This window comes from Bufo gargarizans, chromosome 6 (assembly GCF_014858855.1).
Source record: "Bufo gargarizans isolate SCDJY-AF-19 chromosome 6, ASM1485885v1, whole genome shotgun sequence".
Taxonomy (NCBI): domain Eukaryota; kingdom Metazoa; phylum Chordata; class Amphibia; order Anura; family Bufonidae; genus Bufo; species Bufo gargarizans.
In genome coordinates, this window is record NC_058085.1 from 182,576,410 (window position 1) to 182,594,663 (window position 18,254).

Genomic DNA, 18,254 nt, shown 5'->3' on the forward strand with positions numbered 1-18,254 from the left:
AAGGAAAAAGCAATAGTGTGAACATAGAGGATCAGCTTCTGAAAGCATAAAAGCTAACATCTGCCCATCGACGATACAAAAGTAAATCAGCGCTCGTTTAATTGGGCTTTTACATAGCCCAATCCAAAAGAATTATTATAGTTATTACGATCGTTCAAACCTATTCACTTGGCATAATGTCGACACCACATCCACCGTTTATGCAGGGCGATGTGCCATCCACAAATGGAGAATATGGGTCCTGAACGAGAGATGTGAATTACTAATTTGTTTGGTGATCGGCGGCACCTTTACACAGGGTAATTATTGGGATCGAACAATCATATGAACACATGTGCCTAATTATTGGGCCAATCCTCAGCATATGTAAAATGGTGCAAATGGCATTGGTAACTGTTTCCCATCAGTTGGATGCTACCCTCTGGAAAGGTCATCAGTATCTGAGTGACGGAGATTCCGGGTGTCAGACCCCCGCCAATTAGCCATTTGAGAAGGCAGTGGTGCTTGCAGTAGCGCTGTGGCCTCCTTACAGCTTACTAAGCACAGTGCCATCCATTTGATAGTGGCGGTGCTTGGTATCGCAGTTCAACCCCATTCACTTCAATAGGGGTGAGCTGTATCTAGGCCATGGGACATCGCGTTCATTGTTCACATGGCCTAGACACAGGCAAAGCTGTGAGACGCTTGTGGCGCTACTGCGAGTGCCTGTGCCTTCACAAACAGCTGATCAATGGGAGTCCCGGGTGTCAAAACCCTACCGATCAGATACTTAAGACCTATCCAGTGGATAGGTCATCAGTAGAAAAGTCTCGGAAAACTGCTTTAATTTACACGGCATCTGGATAACATGTCCTAAATCTCATCCACACTGCTGGCACTGTAAAATGCTGCGGATCTGCTGCACACAAAGCCACAGCTTTTCATCCCCGTGTAGAATACCATAAAAGCTAACATTCAAAGAGTACAGCATTCAGGTCAGCCCTGCTTCTGCTGCAAAATGTGCAAAGTCATGGATGGATAGAGGGTTCAGAGATGTTCCACATTTTTTTCATACCCCTAAAGCATCATCTAATAGACCTTTACTGGAACTAGCCACTCAAACTATTCTAAGCTACAGCTCCGTCACGGACTCATAATAGCAGAAGGCAATATGAAACACAATCCAAGTAACTGACTCAAAGCCAAATATGAAAATAGATCGCCGAGGAGCTCCTACTGTGTAGTATTAAAGGTTATATCACATAAATGCATGCATAAAACAGCAATTCCCTAAGAAACAAAATCATATGACCCTGATGGCAATACTACCAAGTATTCCTAATCTGCCATCAGCACAAAAACTATTTATTGGACGTTTCATGGATTAGGTCTCCATGGTTGACTAGCCGCCAGTTCACCATGAGAATTTCCATGTGTCAATTGAACTGGTACAGAACTGACCATCCGAAGACTCCCGATGAACCACACTTTGCAAGGTCTAAAGGATTCCGAGTCCGCACTGGACAGGGAACATTTTCCCGACAGCTTCCACCATGCCCATTGTGAGGTTTAGTGAAAGAGGAAAAAAATGATCTGGAGTGAATGAGTTTCTGGTCTCACTATGATGATGCATCTATGCACATCTGTTATTTTGCTGGGACTGAACAGGGCTCTGGCCACAACCTATGGTTCACTTTCAGAATTAAACCACCAGAGGTATAAGGGTAGTCACTTTGATCAGTACTAGCCTCGCTGATGCTCCTCAAATCCAAAGTGTTCCTATAAATGTGGAGGAAGAGAAATCAATCATCCATGTTTTAAAGAGCTGCTAGCATAGAAGGCGCGGATGGAGATCTAAGCATATACTGATGCATTCCAGTCAATGTATTGATATAGTCTGTGACCGGTGGTGTCCATGAGACACAACTAGTAGGACATCATCTGGAGCAGTAGCAGGCACCTTACAGAAAAACAAGTGCAATCACGTTAAATTACATGTTTTATCTGCTGATGGTCCAGGGTCCCACCCCCGGAATTTTTTAATGATGTGTCAATGTCCCTATAATCATGTTTAGGAATTAAAAAGGGATATGTGTTACTATGTTATCTTAACTGGCAGATAACATTTTTGGTGACACAAATCTCTAGCCTGCATTGCCTCCCTAAAGACTCTACCTACCTGATACTCACCGCTCCAGGCTTGTTGTCTTCAGGCCAGTGCATAGGCCACGTGCTCTGCTGCAGCCAATGGGATGACAGCCCCAGCCGGAAGACAACAAGAAACCAGAGCCAGCATGCAGAACCAGAACTGCAGGGAGCAGGTAAGCGGGAATCTTTACTGTAGAGAGGTTGCATAGGCTAGAGGCCTTTCCTTAACAGTTCATCCATGTTCCCAGAAAAATCCTTTAGTTGCCCTCAAAAACAAAAAATTCCATCAGTATAATATGTGATTGTTCTTGCCTGTAAATGTTCTAATAAAAACTATTCAAGGCATCAGAGTTTTGAGCTGTTCTAAAGAGTAATACAAGTGTCTCTTTGTCCACTTATCAGCCTCCTCTTTGCTCGCTCCTGTACACCAATAAATGAGGGCATAGGTGCTGCCCATATAAGTTCATGAACATATGTCACAGATGGGGTGCCCACTCTGGATGCCCTCCGATCCATAGCACCTCTTGCTCTAGCAGACCCAGCCAATCCATGTGCAATATGATCAGCTATTCATCTGAGTGCTGGGATGATTTCAATTGTGAAATGGGTTGTCTCCATGAAGAAACTTCTGAGAATTGTACCTTCCCAGGCGGGTGTGACAATGGGCCCAAGAGATAACCCTGCAGCCCCTGTTTCCACTGCAACTGTCAAAAAAACTTTGATCCCAACAGTTTTCTCTCTTTAGGTGCAATGGTTAACAGCCCAATCAATGGCACTTGTGCCAATGGGTTACCACGACAGATGTAAATGAATGGAAGACAATAATGCAAAGCATTACAAAGGATATCAAAAGATTGCAGGTTCAGTTCCATAGTAGATTAAAAAACCTCCATAAAAAGCTAGTCTGCTATTTTTCTTGTCTGCAGGATTTACTAGGGAAAATACAGCGGTGCCTCTGAGCACACCAGATGTTGGCCCTTTCAGACATGAACGCTTTTGATGATTGAGTCTGGAGACCAAATGCAACTTTTCTGAAATCAAATGACGTGTAGGATCTCCACAGTGCGGCAGCATTCTGTCAGCGCAGTCACTTCCAGTCCACGGATCTATTTCTGTCAAGTGACAGTGGTGGAGGAATCGTTTTCACACAGGAGCTATTTAAGCAGACCATGTGGAACTGCTTCATTTTGGAAAGTCACACATTGAGCTCTAGAATGTAAATGATGCTCTCATATTGGAAAGATGTGATTGAGCCCGTACTCAAATGCTCATGGCCTAAAATAACTTACCTGTAGTATGAAGCGCACTTCGAAGATTTAGAAGGAGGCCTCAAATCTCACAGGAACTTGGAGTGCATTTCAGAAATACACCATGCAGCTTCATGAATCTAAAATTTTCCTACTGTGGCATCCATTGTGCCTGCAAACTGAAAGGGGTTGCCTCTGACGAGATAACCGTTTTCAGGAAATGTTATTTTGGGGCGAATTAAAAGGTTGTTTGATTCTCAATAAGTCCAAAGGATGGACCTTTAATCATGATTTTACCTGAAAAACTGTGTATGCCATAATGTCAGATAAGTGGAGGTCCCACCAATCTCAATAAAAGAGGTTCCTCGAACCCCCACCTTGCAGCTGTTGTGAACAAAAAGGGGGTTGAATAATAGCCAAGCATGCTTACTGTAATGTAGAGGGTGCAGACCCACCTACTCCTGAGGGTTTTGTCATGGTGGTCCCCTGGTATTCACCCTTTGGAGGTATCTGGACTCCACTGCAGGATCCAGCAGGCCCCTACATTTAGTAGTGTACTTTGTTCAGAGGTTGCTACCCCAGCCACCAAGAGGACAGGCAGAAGCGTGGTCAGAAGGACAAGTCAAGATCAGGACAGGCAGAGTTCATGCAATATGGTTAAACAGGCGGTACAGGATAAAGACAGTAGTCAGGCAAAGATCAGGACAGACAGTAAAGGGTCAATAGGCAGAGGTCAGGCATAGGAGTTCAGAATACACCTTTACAGATACTAAATAAGCTAGGGATGCTATTCTTTGGGTTCCTTTATGGCTACTTAGGTCAAAGCCATACAGCCTCCATATGCTGCTATACAGGCTATGCCAGGTTCTGTCTGTACATAGCTATTTTCATCTCAAGAAGCAATGCTTCCTACTACAGAATCCGAACAGAAAACTTCTGGGTGAAATCGGAGGTGCAGTGGAGACCTCATGAACCTTAGGCCTCATGCAAATTGCGGATATGCAAAACACGGATGGCGTCAGCGTTCAGCCATTAATATAACTGCCTATTCTTGTCTGCAAAACGGACAAGAATAGGACAGGTTATATTTTTTTTTACAAAGCAGCGGATGCAGACAGCACACGGAGTGTTGTCCGCATCTTTTGCGGCCCCATTGAAGTGAATGGGTCCGCATCCGAGCCGCAAAAACTGCGGCTCGGATGCAGACCAAAACAACAGTCGTGTGCATGAGGCCAAAATCAGAGAACTATTTACAGCTATTATGCCTATAACATAGAAGAGGAGGGACCCCATGTGGACAGCGAGTACTGCACTTCACCGCTGGGTACACATCTATATTAGATTGTATTTAAAATGAGTTTGAGACCCCAGGTGTAGATGTAAGTGTGGAAAACCATGACATGCGTGAACATGGCCTTATAAGTAAGGAGGTTGTCCAGGATTAGGATTTTTTCCTTTTTCCCCCCAGAAACACATCTCTCCATGGGCTTCTGTGGGGCAGGTCCTGCTCCAATCACCTGCAATACCAAGCAGTCCATAGACATACGAGGATCTGTTCATGAAAAAGCAAGCACCCCCGCCCTAGCCCTGTTTAGGCCGATCTGACGACGGGGTGCACTGGCCATTGCTTGTCATGTTACGGTTAGAAACACTACAAGCAGCTGTTGTGTACACATTGAAGGCACACTACTGGTGCTTGTTGTGCAAACAGTAGCGTGTATATACGATACAAGCAGTGTACAAAGCAGGACTATATACTGAGGATATGCTGCTCTTCTAAAAGAAACGTTTGTAATGCTGGGTGATCTCCGAGGTTAGGCTCTGTTCACATGTGCAGCAGAATTTCCATCATAGGAACAGAAAAACAAAAATGATGGCAGTGACTGAAATGGGTTCCTGCAAGTTTCCTCACGGGGTCTGTCAGTTTACCCGAGAAAACATTGCTGCATGCTGCGTTATTTATTATTGATGCCGTTTGTCAGGCACATATCATGTGAAGATATCTAGCGGATCTGAGGGCAGAACTGTTCTTCAGACATGTGCATTACATAGACTCAGCGGACACTGAACTTGCTGGGTAACCTGTGGCAAAACCATGACTCCCAGCACGGGATAACTGCTTGACCAGGCATCCCTTAAAAGGGGTTTCCAGGACTTTAATACTGATGATCTATCCTCAGGAGCTATAAACTAGCTGCGTGGTGTTAGGGGAGTGTCTATGTAACTAGCTGCTGGGAGGAGCTATAAACTAGCTGGGTGTTATTAGGGGCAGTGATAGGGGAGTGTCTATGTAACTAGCTGGTGGGAGGAGCTATAAACTAGCTGGGTGTTAGAGGAGTGTCTACAGTATGTAACTAGCTGGTGGGAGGAGCTATAAACTAGCTGCGTGGTGTTAGAGGAGTGTCTACAGAATGTAACTATCTGGTGGGAGGAGCTATAAACTAGCTGGGTGTTAGGAGTGTCTACAGTATGTAACTAGCTGCTGGGAGGAGCTATAAACTAGCTGCGTGGTGTTAGGGGAGTGTCTATGTAACTAGCTGGTGGGAGGAGCTATAAACTAGCTGGGTGTTATTAGGGGCAGTGATAGGGGAGTGTCTATGTAACTAGCTGGTGGGAGGAGCTATAAACTAGCTGGGTGTTAGAGGAGTGTCTACAGTATGTAACTAGCTGGTGGGAGGAGCTATAAACTAGCTGCGTGGTGTTAGAGGAGTGTCTACAGTATGTAACTAGCTGGTGGGAGGAGCTATAAACTAGCTGGGTGTTAGGAGTGTCTACAGTATGTAACTAGCTGCTGGGAGGAGCTATAAACTAGCTGCGTGGTGTTAGGGGAGTGTCTATGTAACTAGCTGCTGGGAGGAGCTATAAACTAGCTGCGTGGTGATAGGGGAGTGTCTATGTAACTAGCTGGTGGGAGGAGCTATAAACTAGCTGTGTGTTGTTAGGGGCAGTGATAGGGGAGTGTCTATGTAATTAGCTGGTGGGAGGAGCTATAAACTAGCTGGGTGTTATTAGGGGCAGTTATAGGGGATTGTCTATGTAACTAGCTGGTGGGAGGAGCTATAAACTACCTGGGTGTTAGGGGCAGTGATAGGGTAGTGTCTATGTAACTAGCTGGTGGGAGGAGCTATAAACTAGCTGGGTGTTATTAGGGGCAGTTATAGGGGATTGTCTATGTAACTAGCTGGTGGGAGGAGCTATAAACTACCTGGGTGTTAGGGGCAGTGATAGGGGAGTGTCTATGTAACTAGCTGGTGGGAGGAGCTATAAACTAGCTGGGTGTTAGGAGCAGTGATAGGGGAGTGTCTATGTAATTAGCTGGTGGGAGGAGCTATAAACTAGCCGGGTGTTAGGGGCAGTGATATGCGAGTGTCTATGTAACTAGCTGGTGGGAGGAGCTATAAACTAGCCGGGTGTTAGGGGCAGTGATATGCGAGTGTCTATGTAACTAGCTGGTGGGAGGAGCTATAAACTAGCCGGGTGTTAGGGGCAGTGATAGGCAAGTGTCTATGTAACTAGCTGGTGGGAGGAGCTATAAACTAGCTGGGTGTTATTAGGGACAGTGATAGGGGAATGTCTATGTAACTAGCTGGTGGGAGGAGCTATAAACTAGCTGGGTGTTAGGAGTGTCTACAGTATGTAACTAGCTGCTGGGAGGAGCTATAAACTAGCTGCGTGGTGTTAGGGGAGTGTCTATGTAACTAGCTGCTGGGAGGAGCTATAAACTAGCTGCGTGGTGATAGGGGAGTGTCTATGTAACTAGCTGGTGGGAGGAGCTATAAACTAGCTGTGTGTTGTTAGGGGCAGTGATAGGGGAGTGTCTATGTAATTAGCTGGTGGGAGGAGCTATAAACTAGCTGGGTGTTATTAGGGGCAGTTATAGGGGATTGTCTATGTAACTAGCTGGTGGGAGGAGCTATAAACTACCTGGGTGTTAGGGGCAGTGATAGGGTAGTGTCTATGTAACTAGCTGGTGGGAGGAGCTATAAACTAGCTGGGTGTTATTAGGGGCAGTTATAGGGGATTGTCTATGTAACTAGCTGGTGGGAGGAGCTATAAACTACCTGGGTGTTAGGGGCAGTGATAGGGGAGTGTCTATGTAACTAGCTGGTGGGAGGAGCTATAAACTAGCTGGGTGTTAGGAGCAGTGATAGGGGAGTGTCTATGTAATTAGCTGGTGGGAGGAGCTATAAACTAGCCGGGTGTTAGGGGCAGTGATATGCGAGTGTCTATGTAACTAGCTGGTGGGAGGAGCTATAAACTAGCCGGGTGTTAGGGGCAGTGATATGCGAGTGTCTATGTAACTAGCTGGTGGGAGGAGCTATAAACTAGCCGGGTGTTAGGGGCAGTGATAGGCAAGTGTCTATGTAACTAGCTGGTGGGAGGAGCTATAAACTAGCTGGGTGTTATTAGGGACAGTGATAGGGGAATGTCTATGTAACTAGCTGGTGGGAGGAGCTATAAACTAGCTGGGTGTTAGGGGAGCGTCTACAGTATGTAACTAGCTGGTAGGAGGAGCTATAAACTAGCTGCGTGGTGTTAGGGGAGTGTCTATGTAACTAGCTGCTGGGAGGAGCTATAAACTAGCTAGGTGTTAGGGGAGTGTCTATGTAACTAGCTGGTAGGAGGAGCTATAAACTAGCTGGGTGTTAGGGGAGTGTCTATGTAACTAGCTGGTGGGGGGAGCTATAAACTAGCTGGGTGTTAGGGGCAGTGATAGGGGAGTGTCTATGTAACTAGCTGGTAGGAGGAGCTATAAAGTACCTGGGTGTTGTTAGGGGGCAGTTATAGGGGAGTGTCTAAGTAACTAGCTGGTGGGAGGAGTTATAAACTAGCTGGGTGTTTTTACGGGCAGTGATGGGGGAGTGTCTATGTACTAGCTGGTGGGAGGAGCTATAAACTAGCTGGGTGTTATTAGGGGCAGTGATGAGGGAGTGTCTATGTAACTAGCTGGGTGGGAGGAGCTATAAACTAGCTGGGTGTTAGGGGCAGTGATAGGTGAGTATCTATGTAACTAGCTGGTGGGAGGAGCTATAAACTAGCTGGGTGTTATTATGGGCAGTGATAGGGGAGTGTCTATGTAACTAGCTGGTGGGAGGAGCTATAAACTAGCTGGGTGTTATTACGGGCAGTGATAGGGGAGTGTCTATGTAACTAGCTGGTGGGAGGAGCTATAAACTAGCTGGGCGTTGTTAGGGGCAGTGATAGGGAAGTGTCTAAAAAAAACGGGGTGCAGTGAGGGCGAGGACAGCGGCTCCAGCATAGTTATCTTCTTTTACGCCAGTTTTCAGGTGTAGAAGACGACTGAGATTTTCAGTTCAGGCGCACGGACTACCAGAGCTGCATCTAATTTTTGACTAGGTGTGTGTCTCTTCATAAATTTGATGCCACCTTCGGCAAAGCACAGGCATCTCATAGACCAGCGTAAAAGGCTGGTCTATGTTAAATTCCCCCAATTATCTGGAGGATTTCTGTCTTTTCTTTCTGGGGAAGGTAAGAGGAAGCAGCTCATCAAGCACCTGCCTCTGAGGAGTGCATTATAATTAGCTCTTGCTAACCCCTTCCTCTCCTGCATATAAAATAGTCCCTCACATATAGTGCACAGAAGTTCGGGTTTGGATTAGGTGTTGCGTAGATTGCTATTATTATACCCTTATAACCATGTTATAAGGGAAAATAATAGCATTCTTAATACAGAATGCTTAGTACAATAGGGCTGGAGGGGTAAAAAAATAAATAAAAATCATTTAACTCACCTCATCCACTTGTTTGCGCAGCCCGGCTTCTCTTCCGTCTTCATCTGTGAGGAAAAGGACCTGTGGTGACGTCACTGTGCTCATCACATGGTCCATCACCATGTGATGGACCATGTGATGAGCGCAGTGACGTCACCACAGGTCCTTTTCCTACTGCACAGCAAAGATGAAGACAGAAGAGAATCCGGGCTGCGCGAACAAGTGCATTAAGGTGAGTTTAATATATATTTTTTTAACCCCTCCAGCCCTATTGTACTAAGCATTCTGTATTAAGAATGCTATTATTTTCCCTTATAACCATGTTATAAGGGAAAATAATAATGATCGTGTCCTCATCCCGATCGTCTCCTAGCAACCGTGCGTGACAAAATTGCACCACATCCGCACTTGGTTGAGGATGCTTGCGATTTTCACGCAGCCCCATTCACTTCTATGGCGCCTGCGTTGTGTGAAAAACGCACAAAATAGAGCATGCTGCGATTTTAACGCAACGCATAAGTGATGCGTGACAATCACTGCTCATGTGCACAGCCCCATAGAAGTGAATGGGTCCGGATTCAGTGAGGGTGCAATGCGTTCACCTCACTCATTGCACCCGCGCGGAAATCTTGCCCGTGAGAAAGAGGCCTAAGCCATTCTGTTGATTTACTTCTATGCTTTGGGTCATTGTCCTGTTGCAACACCCATCTTCTGTTGAGCTTCAGCTGGTGGACAGATGGCCTTAAGTTCTCCTGCAAAATGTCTTTATAAACTTGGGAATTTATTTTTCCTTCGATGATAGCAATCCGTCCAGGCCCTGACGCAGGAAAGCAGCCCTAAACCATGATGCCCCCACCACCATACTTCACAGTTGGGATGAGGTTTTGATGTTTGTGTGCTGTGTGTCTTTTTGTCCACACATTGTGTTGTGTGTTTCTTCCAAATAACTCAACTTTGGTTTCAACTGTCCACAGAATATTTGCCAGTACTGCTGTGGAACATCCAGGTGCTCTTGTATAAACTGTAAACGTGCAGCAATGGGTTTTTTGGACAGCCGTGGCTTCCTCTGTGAAATCCTCCCATGACATCCATTCTTGTTTAGTGTTTTACGTATCGTAGATTCGCTAACAGGGATGTTAGCATATGCCAGAGACTTTTGTAAGTCTTTAGCTGACACTCTAGGATTCTTCTTCACCTTATTGAGCAGTCTGCACTGTGCTCTTGCAGTCATCTTTTACAACCCTACTAGGGTTGTTGTGGGTATCGAATTTTCGATACTTTTGTCCGGTATCGACCTCGATACCAGGATTTGACAAATTTTCAATACTAGGCTTCGATATTGCGCAACCTAATATCACAGCATGGAGCGCGCTACTGTCAGCGCGCTCCGTGTTCTTCTCAGCAGCACAGGGGAGAAGGAGTCACTCTCTCCCTCCCCCCTGTGCCGTCGCTGCCACCAGTGAGGAGAGAGGGGGCAGAGGAGGGGCGGGCGCACTGCGCCACCAATGAAAGTTAAATAGGACCTTTCATCGGTCCGAACATTGTAAAGTAACCATCAGGCTGTGTGAGCGGCGCCCAGGGATCTCACTGCACTTACTATTATTCCGGGGCCACTCAGTTAGCCCGCTGTGTCCCTCTGTATTTTTGGTCTCTTGGTACAACTGGGAGGAACCTGCCCTTTTTCTCCCAGGCTGTGAGCAACGTCCAGGGAGAAAAAGGGCAGGCTCCTCCCAGTTTTACAGAGAGACCAAAAATACAGAGGGAGACAGCGGGCTAACTGAGTGGCCCCGGAATAATAGTAAGTGCAGCGAGATCCCTGGGTGCCGCTCTATGTAGCCTGCTACTTAAAGTCCGGACCCATGAAAGGTCGTCTAACTTTTAATACAGGAGGCAGGTGCCAGCAGCAGAATCACATAGCCGGCATCCTGCCTCTGACAGGGAGCTGCGATCATCGGCAGTTAACCCCTCAGGTACGGCACCTGAGGGGTTAACTGCTGCTGATCTGCTGCCGGCACCCGCCTCCAGTATTAAAATCATTGGTGGCAGTGGCCACAGGGTCCCCTCCCCTCCTCCTCATTGATGGCAGTGGCAGCTTCTGATCGGAGCTCCAGCAGTGCAATCCTGGGGCTCTGATTGGTTACCATGGCAGCCAAGCCCTGACTGCCATGGTAAGCTCCATGCTGCTGTTTGTACTATGCACAGGGCAGCAGGGAGAGTGTGAGATCCTATTCACCCTAATAGAGCTCTATTAGGGTGAATAGACAAAGGATGAAAAGATCCCAGGTACTAGCCCCTAAGTTATTAAATAAAAGTAAAAGAAAAACACCAAAATATTAAGTATAAGTCACCCCCTTTGACAATTTTCCATATAAAATATAAATAAATAAACATATTGCCACGTCCAAATAGTCCAAACTATTAACATTTTTTTTTTAAATCTACGTGGTTAACGCCGGAACAGAAAAATAAATAAATAAAACCCGTGCGATTCGCCATTTTCTTTAAAATGCGGAATGCACGTAGTGTTTTATTTTTTTCACGTGGTATCGAATGGTATTGAGTATCGCAATACTTTTTTATGGTATCGAAACCAAATCAAAAATTCTGTATCACAACAACTCTAGTGGCTACTCGCATGATTTTCCCTGAACGCACCTGCATCGCATCGGGCCCTCACCCACAACGCCCGTGTGAAGGGGGCCTAAACTAGGGATCGACCGATATTTATTTATTTTTTTAGAGCAGATACCGATAATCTGTGAACTTTCAGGCCAATAGCCAATAATTTATACCGATATTCTGTGCATTTTCATTTTTGAAAAAAAATACAATTCTACACAAATCTGCTGAAAATGAACATGTTCATTGTCAACGTTTAGCTTTATTTTGTAAATCTTTTTTTTCATTTATACTTAATATGTTGGTGTTTGTTTTTTCCATTTTTATTTTTTATTTTACTAACCTTTATCCCCCTTAGGGGCTAGAACCCTTGTCCTATTCACCCTGATAGATCTCTATCAGGTTGAATAGGACTTTACACTCTCCCTGCTGCCCTGTGCTTTGTGCACACGGCAGCAGGGAGCTGACTATGGCAGCCAGGGCTTCAGTAGCGTCCTGGCTGCCATAGTAACCGATCGGAGCCCCAGGATTACACTGCTGGGGCTCCGATCAGAAGCTGCCAGTGCACCACCATTGAGGAGGAGGGAAGGGGAAGACCCTGTGGCCACTGCCACCAATGACTAATACTGGGGGGTGCACTGCGCCACCAATGAAGATAACTCACCCATTAATTCATATACATGAGTTGGGTGCTGGCTGCAGAATCATATAGCCGCACCCAACCTCTATGAGCGGTAGCTGCGATCCACTGCAGTTAACCCCTCAGGTGCGGCAGTTAACCCGCGGATTGCAGCTACTTGTCATAGAGGTCAGGTGCAGCTATATGATTCTGCAGCCAGCTCCCGCCTCCTGTTGAATTCAAATGAATGAGTGAGTCAACATCATTGGTGGCGCAGTGGCCACAGCCCCTCCCATTCTCTTCTCCTCTAATTGGTGGCAGCGGCGGCACAGGGGGGAGGGAGACACTTTTTCCTTCTCCCCTGTGCTGCTGACTTTTTTGTGACATTTAAAAAAAAAAGTCTCATTGATAAATCTGGAGTGAAACTCATTAACATAGCTAACCACGCCCACATTTCAAACTGGAGTGAGTAGTGTAGAAATGCAAAAAGTCGCTTTTTAGAATCCTGGAGTGAAGGCATGATAAATCAGGGCCACAAAGTCAGAAAATGTTTGTGCACCACCAAATATGTACATTTTTTTAATGCCAAAAACCTGATGTAAAGGCTTGGTAAACGCCCCGCACAGAGTAAAGGAAGTGACAGCATTCCTCCAGGAGCACAAATATGAAGCCAAAAGCTCATCATCCCACCATGGCCATCATGAAAAGTCTCAACCCACAGGGGTCTTTCTCAAGATCCCACCTGCTTGGTTGGCATCCGAGAGCAAAAAAAATAAAAATCAAGTAGATTTTTCTAGAAGAATGCTGTCACTTCCTCTACATTATGGGGCATTTCATATGCCAAATACACAGCGCTTGTGCCTTTTATAAGCCAGAAAACCGAGCAACGCATTGATAAATTCCACCCTATGGTTTTCTAACACTATAAAAACACCTGGATTTGTGGTAAAGGTAAAATGCTGAACATCTGGGACCTAGAAAGATGGAGCAATGTGAAACCGCAACACAACTTGTCCCTCCTCGAGAACCAGAAGAGCACCCGTGATTGTGCCGCTTCCATCAGGAGACGTGCTGCCGATTTTTATGTCTCCATAAAACGACAAACGAGCACCCATGTAAGAGGGCCGCAAAGGGATGAGCTTACTATCCATGACCTGTCCATCCATACGACCCGAAGTCTGACTCCCGGCATCCTAAATACGAGCAGCTCTGCAGTAACAGGCACGGCCACTAGGGTACCGTAGAGCTCTGGTGCTTGGTTCCAGCCACAGCAGCTCCAGAGGTGGGGGCAGGGTGCCAGGAGTTAGACATGGCTTGTCCAAAGGATACGTCATCAACTAAAACTCCCAGAAAACTTTTCAAAGAGAATCTGCCACCACAGTAGTATGTGAGTAGCCCTGCAGATATGGGATCCAGATCACTAATTCTTATTTTCCTACTGCCTCTAGTTCCCCCGCTGTAAGGAGTAAAAGCTGTGTTGAAATACAGAGTCAGGACTGCTGCGCATGCGCACAGGAGTCCTCTCCATTATGTTAGCACTGCACAGTAGTCTGCACAGCTCTGAGTGAGGACAAAGAGGTAATGGGGGGCAGAAGGAAAATAAAAATTTGTGATCTGGACTCCTTATGTGCAGTACAACTCATGTGCTTCTGCGGATAATAGTCCAGATTCCCTTTAAAGAGTATTCTGGTTCAGTGATGGCCAGTTCGCAGTGTTCACCAGCGAACACATGCGGGCTGCCATCTTGACTCACCAGTCCGGCGATGCACAGGTAAGCCCTTACCTGTGCCTGTGCTGGGAGCCGGTCTGAAATTAATGCGGTCACCGGGAGCAGGCAGTTCCGAGAACAGCCGCCGGGGGCCTTCATCGGGCTGTTCTTGGAACTGCCTGCTCCCGGTGACCGCATTTGTTTCAGACCGGCTCCCGGCACAGGTAAGGGCTTACCTGTGCATTGCCGGAGGGGTGAGTCAATATGGCAGCCCGCATGTGTTCGTTGGCGAACACTGCGAACTGGCCATCACTGGTCTGGTTATCTGAAGTCCCCCCTTATCCACAGGATAGGGGATATTATATCGGTGGGGGTCAGACCAACCGTTCTTGCATTGGTGGAGTTCCAGCAGTTGGACCCCCACTGATCTGACAATTATCCCCAATCCTATTTTCATTCTGTTTCAGTTGTTTTTTTTTGCAGACCGTATATGGAACCATTCATTTCAAAGGGTCCACAAAAAAAAGGAAGGTACTCCGTGTGCATTCCGTTTCCATATTTCCGTTCTGCAAAATAAATAGACCATGTCCTATTATTATCCGCATTACGGACAAGGATAGTACTGTTCTATAAAGGGCCAGCTGTTCCGTTCCGCAAAATACGGAATGCACACGGACATCATAGTGTGCAAGAGGCCTAACTAAGATACCCTTTTAAAGGAATTTTCCCAAAAACTTTTATACTGATGACCTATCCTTTGGTATCTGACACCTGAGACCCCCCATCCATCAGCTGTTTACGAAGGCACTGCCCTCACCATAGCGCTGAGGCCTTCTCTCACAGTGACATCCCATTCAGCGGTCACGTGGCCTAGGTGCAGCTCAGCCCAATTCAAGTGAATGGGGCTGAGCACGATATCAAGCACAGTCGCAATGCAGCGGACGGCTTGGTAAGCACGGGGAAGGCAGGGGCGCTACTGATTGGCAGGACCCCCACTGATCAGATACTGGTGACATCCAGAGGATGGGTTATCAGCAGCTCCTGGAAAACCCCTTTAAGACTAAGCAGAGAGTGCGCTGCGGCAGCATGACAGTCCAGGAGTTTGTTGTACTTTTGGACATACACATGTTCTATATCCATGGAGCAGCAGTATAGTAATATTACAGACAACCCCCTGCTGCCCCCATGTCAAGGGCTGGCAGTTTGGGGGCGCTATTATTTAGAGTAAGGGCTGCACATTTGACCCGAGGCAGTGAGGAGCAGCAGCACACCCCTGTCACGCCATGTTGGGTGTCACCAGTGCAGCCTATCACACAGGAGCATGCCCCGATGGAATCCCAGCCTGCCGGCCTGTCAGCTGTCAAATGCAGAACTGAACCCCTGTCAGAGCCGAACACTACATCCGCACAGCAGTCTACTCACCTGCCTGCTCCCGGGCTGACAGGACAGACACCAAGTAATGGGCGCCATCGAAGTAAGGAAACATGGAGAGGCGGGAGAAGTGCCCGGCAGCCTCCGAGATCAGCTCCATGCTGCCAGCCTCCTGCTGCCCCTTCTCCTCACACAGCTGTGTGCGCCGGGGAAAGTGGGGCTGTGAAGGGCCTTACGTGACGTCACGTGTGGGAGGAGTCAGGCTCCAGTGTACTTGTCTGCTGTGCGGGTCACACACTGCACGGACACAGGCGGCCAGAGGCTGTATTGTCACATGACTGATAGGTGACCATTCCATGGGCTCGTTTTATATAAAAGATATAATTAGAAAGGTTCTATGGGATTTACATATTGATGACCTAGTCTCAGGATAGGCTATCCATACGTGATTGGTGGGGGTCTCAGTACCCCTGCCCATCAGCTATTTATTAAAGGGGTTCTGCAGCATCTGATCGGTGGGGGTCCGTGACCCTTGGCGATCAGATGTTTGAGAAGGCAGCGGCGCTGGCAGTAGTGCCGCGGCCTTCTCGCTGTTTACCGCAGGCCCAGTGACGTCACGACTAGTATAACTTTCCTCCCTTCAAGTGAACAGAGCTTAGCCGCGCCCAGGCCAGTGATGTCACTGGGCCTGCGGTAAACAGTGAGAAGGCCGCGGCGCTACTGCCAGTGCCGCTGCCTTCTCAAACAGCTGATCGGCGGGGGTCCCAGGTGTCGGACCCCTGCCGACCAGATGCTAATGATCTCTCCAGAGGATAGATCATCAGTTAAAAAAAACTGCAGAACCCCTTTAACCACTTCAGCCCCGCTAGGTGAAACCCCCTTCATGACCAGAGCACTTTTTACACTTCGGCACTACACTCCTTTCACCGTTTATCGCTCGGTCATGCAACTTACCACCCAAATGAATTTTACCTCCTTTTCTTTTCACTAATAGAGCTTTCATTTGGTGGTATTTTATTGCTGCTGACATTTTTACTTTTTTTGTTATTAATCAAAATGTAACGATTTTTTTGCAAAAAAAATGACATTTTTCACTTTCAGCTGTAAAATTTTGCAAAAAAAACGACATCCATATATAAATTTCTTGCCAAATTTATTGTTCTACATGTCTTTGATAAAAAAAAATATGTTTGGGCAAAAAAAAAAATGGTTTGGGTAAAAGTTATAGCGTTTACAAACTATGGTACAAAAATGTGAATTTCCGCATTTTGAAGCAGCTCTGACTTTCTGAGCACCTGTCATGTTTCCTGAGGTTCTACAATGCCCAGACAGTAGAAAACCCCCACAAATGACCCCATTTCGGAAAGTAGACTCCCTAAGGTATTCGCTGATGGGCATAGTGAGTTCATAGAACTTTTTATTTTTTGTCACAAGTTAGCGGAAAATTATGATTTTTTATTTTTATTTTTTCCTTACAAAGTCTCATATTCCACTAACTTGCAACAAAAAATAAAAAATTCTAGGAACTCGCCATGCCCCTCACGGAATACCTTGGGGTGTCTTCTTTCCAAAATGGGGTCACTTGTGGGGTAGTTATACTGCCCTGGCAATTTAGGGGCCCAAATGTGTGAGAAGAACTTTGCAATCAAAATCTGTAAAAAATGACCGGTGAAATCCGAAAGGTGCACTTTGGAATGTGTGCCCCTTTGCCCACCTAGCCTGTAAAAAAGTGTCACACATCTGGTATCGCGGTACTCAGGAGAAGTTGGGGAATGTGTTTTGGGGTGCCATTTTACATATACCCATGCTGGGTGAGAGAAATATCTTGGCAAAAGACAACATTTCCAATTTTTTTATACAAAGTTGGCATTTGACCAAGACATTTATCTCACCCAGCATGGGTATATGTAAAATGACACCCCAAAACACATTCCCCAACTTCTTCTGAGTACGGCGATACCAGATGTGTCACACTTTTTTGCAGCCTAGATTCGCAAAGGGGCCCAAATTCCTTTTAGGAGGGCATTTTTAGACATTTGGATCCCAGACTTCTTCTCACGCTTTAGGGCCCCTAAAAAGCCAGGGCAGTATAAATACCCAACATGTGACCCCACTTTGGAAAGAAGACACCCCAAGGTATTCAATGAGGGGCCTGGCAAGTTCATAGAAATTATTTTTTTTGGCATAAGTTAGTGGAAATTGATTTTTATTTTTTCTCACAAAGTCTCACATTCCGCTAACTTAGGACAAAAATTTTAATCTTTCATGGACTCAATATGCTCCTCAGCGAATACCTTAGGGTGTCTTCTTTCCAAAATGGGGTCAGTTGTGGGGTGTTTGTACTGCCCTGGCATTTGAGGGTCTACGCAATCATTACATGTATGGCCAGCATTAGGAGTTTCTGCTATCCTCCTTATATTGAGCATACAGGTAATGAGATTTTTTTTTCCGTTCAGCCTCTGGGCTGAAAGAAAAAAATGAACGGCACAGATTTCTTCATTCGCATCGATCAATGTGGATGAAAAAATCTCTGCCCAAAAAAAAAAAAGGAGGGGAAAGGCGTCTGCCAGGACATAGGAGCTCCGCCCTACATCCAAACCCACTCAGCTCGTATGCCCTGGCAAACCCGATTTCTCCATTCACATCAATCGATGTGGATGAATAAATCATTGCCGGGATTTTTTATATTTTTTTTATATACAAAGTGTTTGCCAAAGCATAGGAACGCCGCCTCCTCCTCAGCTCGTATGCCTTGGCAAACGTATCTGTTACTGCAGAGGAGAAATCTCGTCTTGCAGCGCCGCATACACCGACTTGCGTGTAATCTGACA

The 18,254-nt window shown here is 46.3% G+C and overlaps 1 protein-coding gene across 1 annotated transcript in view; it reads right to left on the reverse strand.

Moving 5' to 3' along the window:
• LOC122941583 (trimeric intracellular cation channel type B-A-like) overlaps positions 1-15,677 on the reverse strand; it is a 44,973-nt gene extending 29,296 nt beyond the window's left edge. Inside the window, exon 1 of the mRNA XM_044298935.1 lies at positions 15,475-15,677. Within this exon, the coding sequence (XP_044154870.1) occupies positions 15,475-15,583 (109 nt within the window). The 5' untranslated portion in view covers positions 15,584-15,677. The remainder of the gene's footprint in view (positions 1-15,474) is intronic.
• Positions 15,678-18,254: the final 2,577 nt, after the last annotated feature.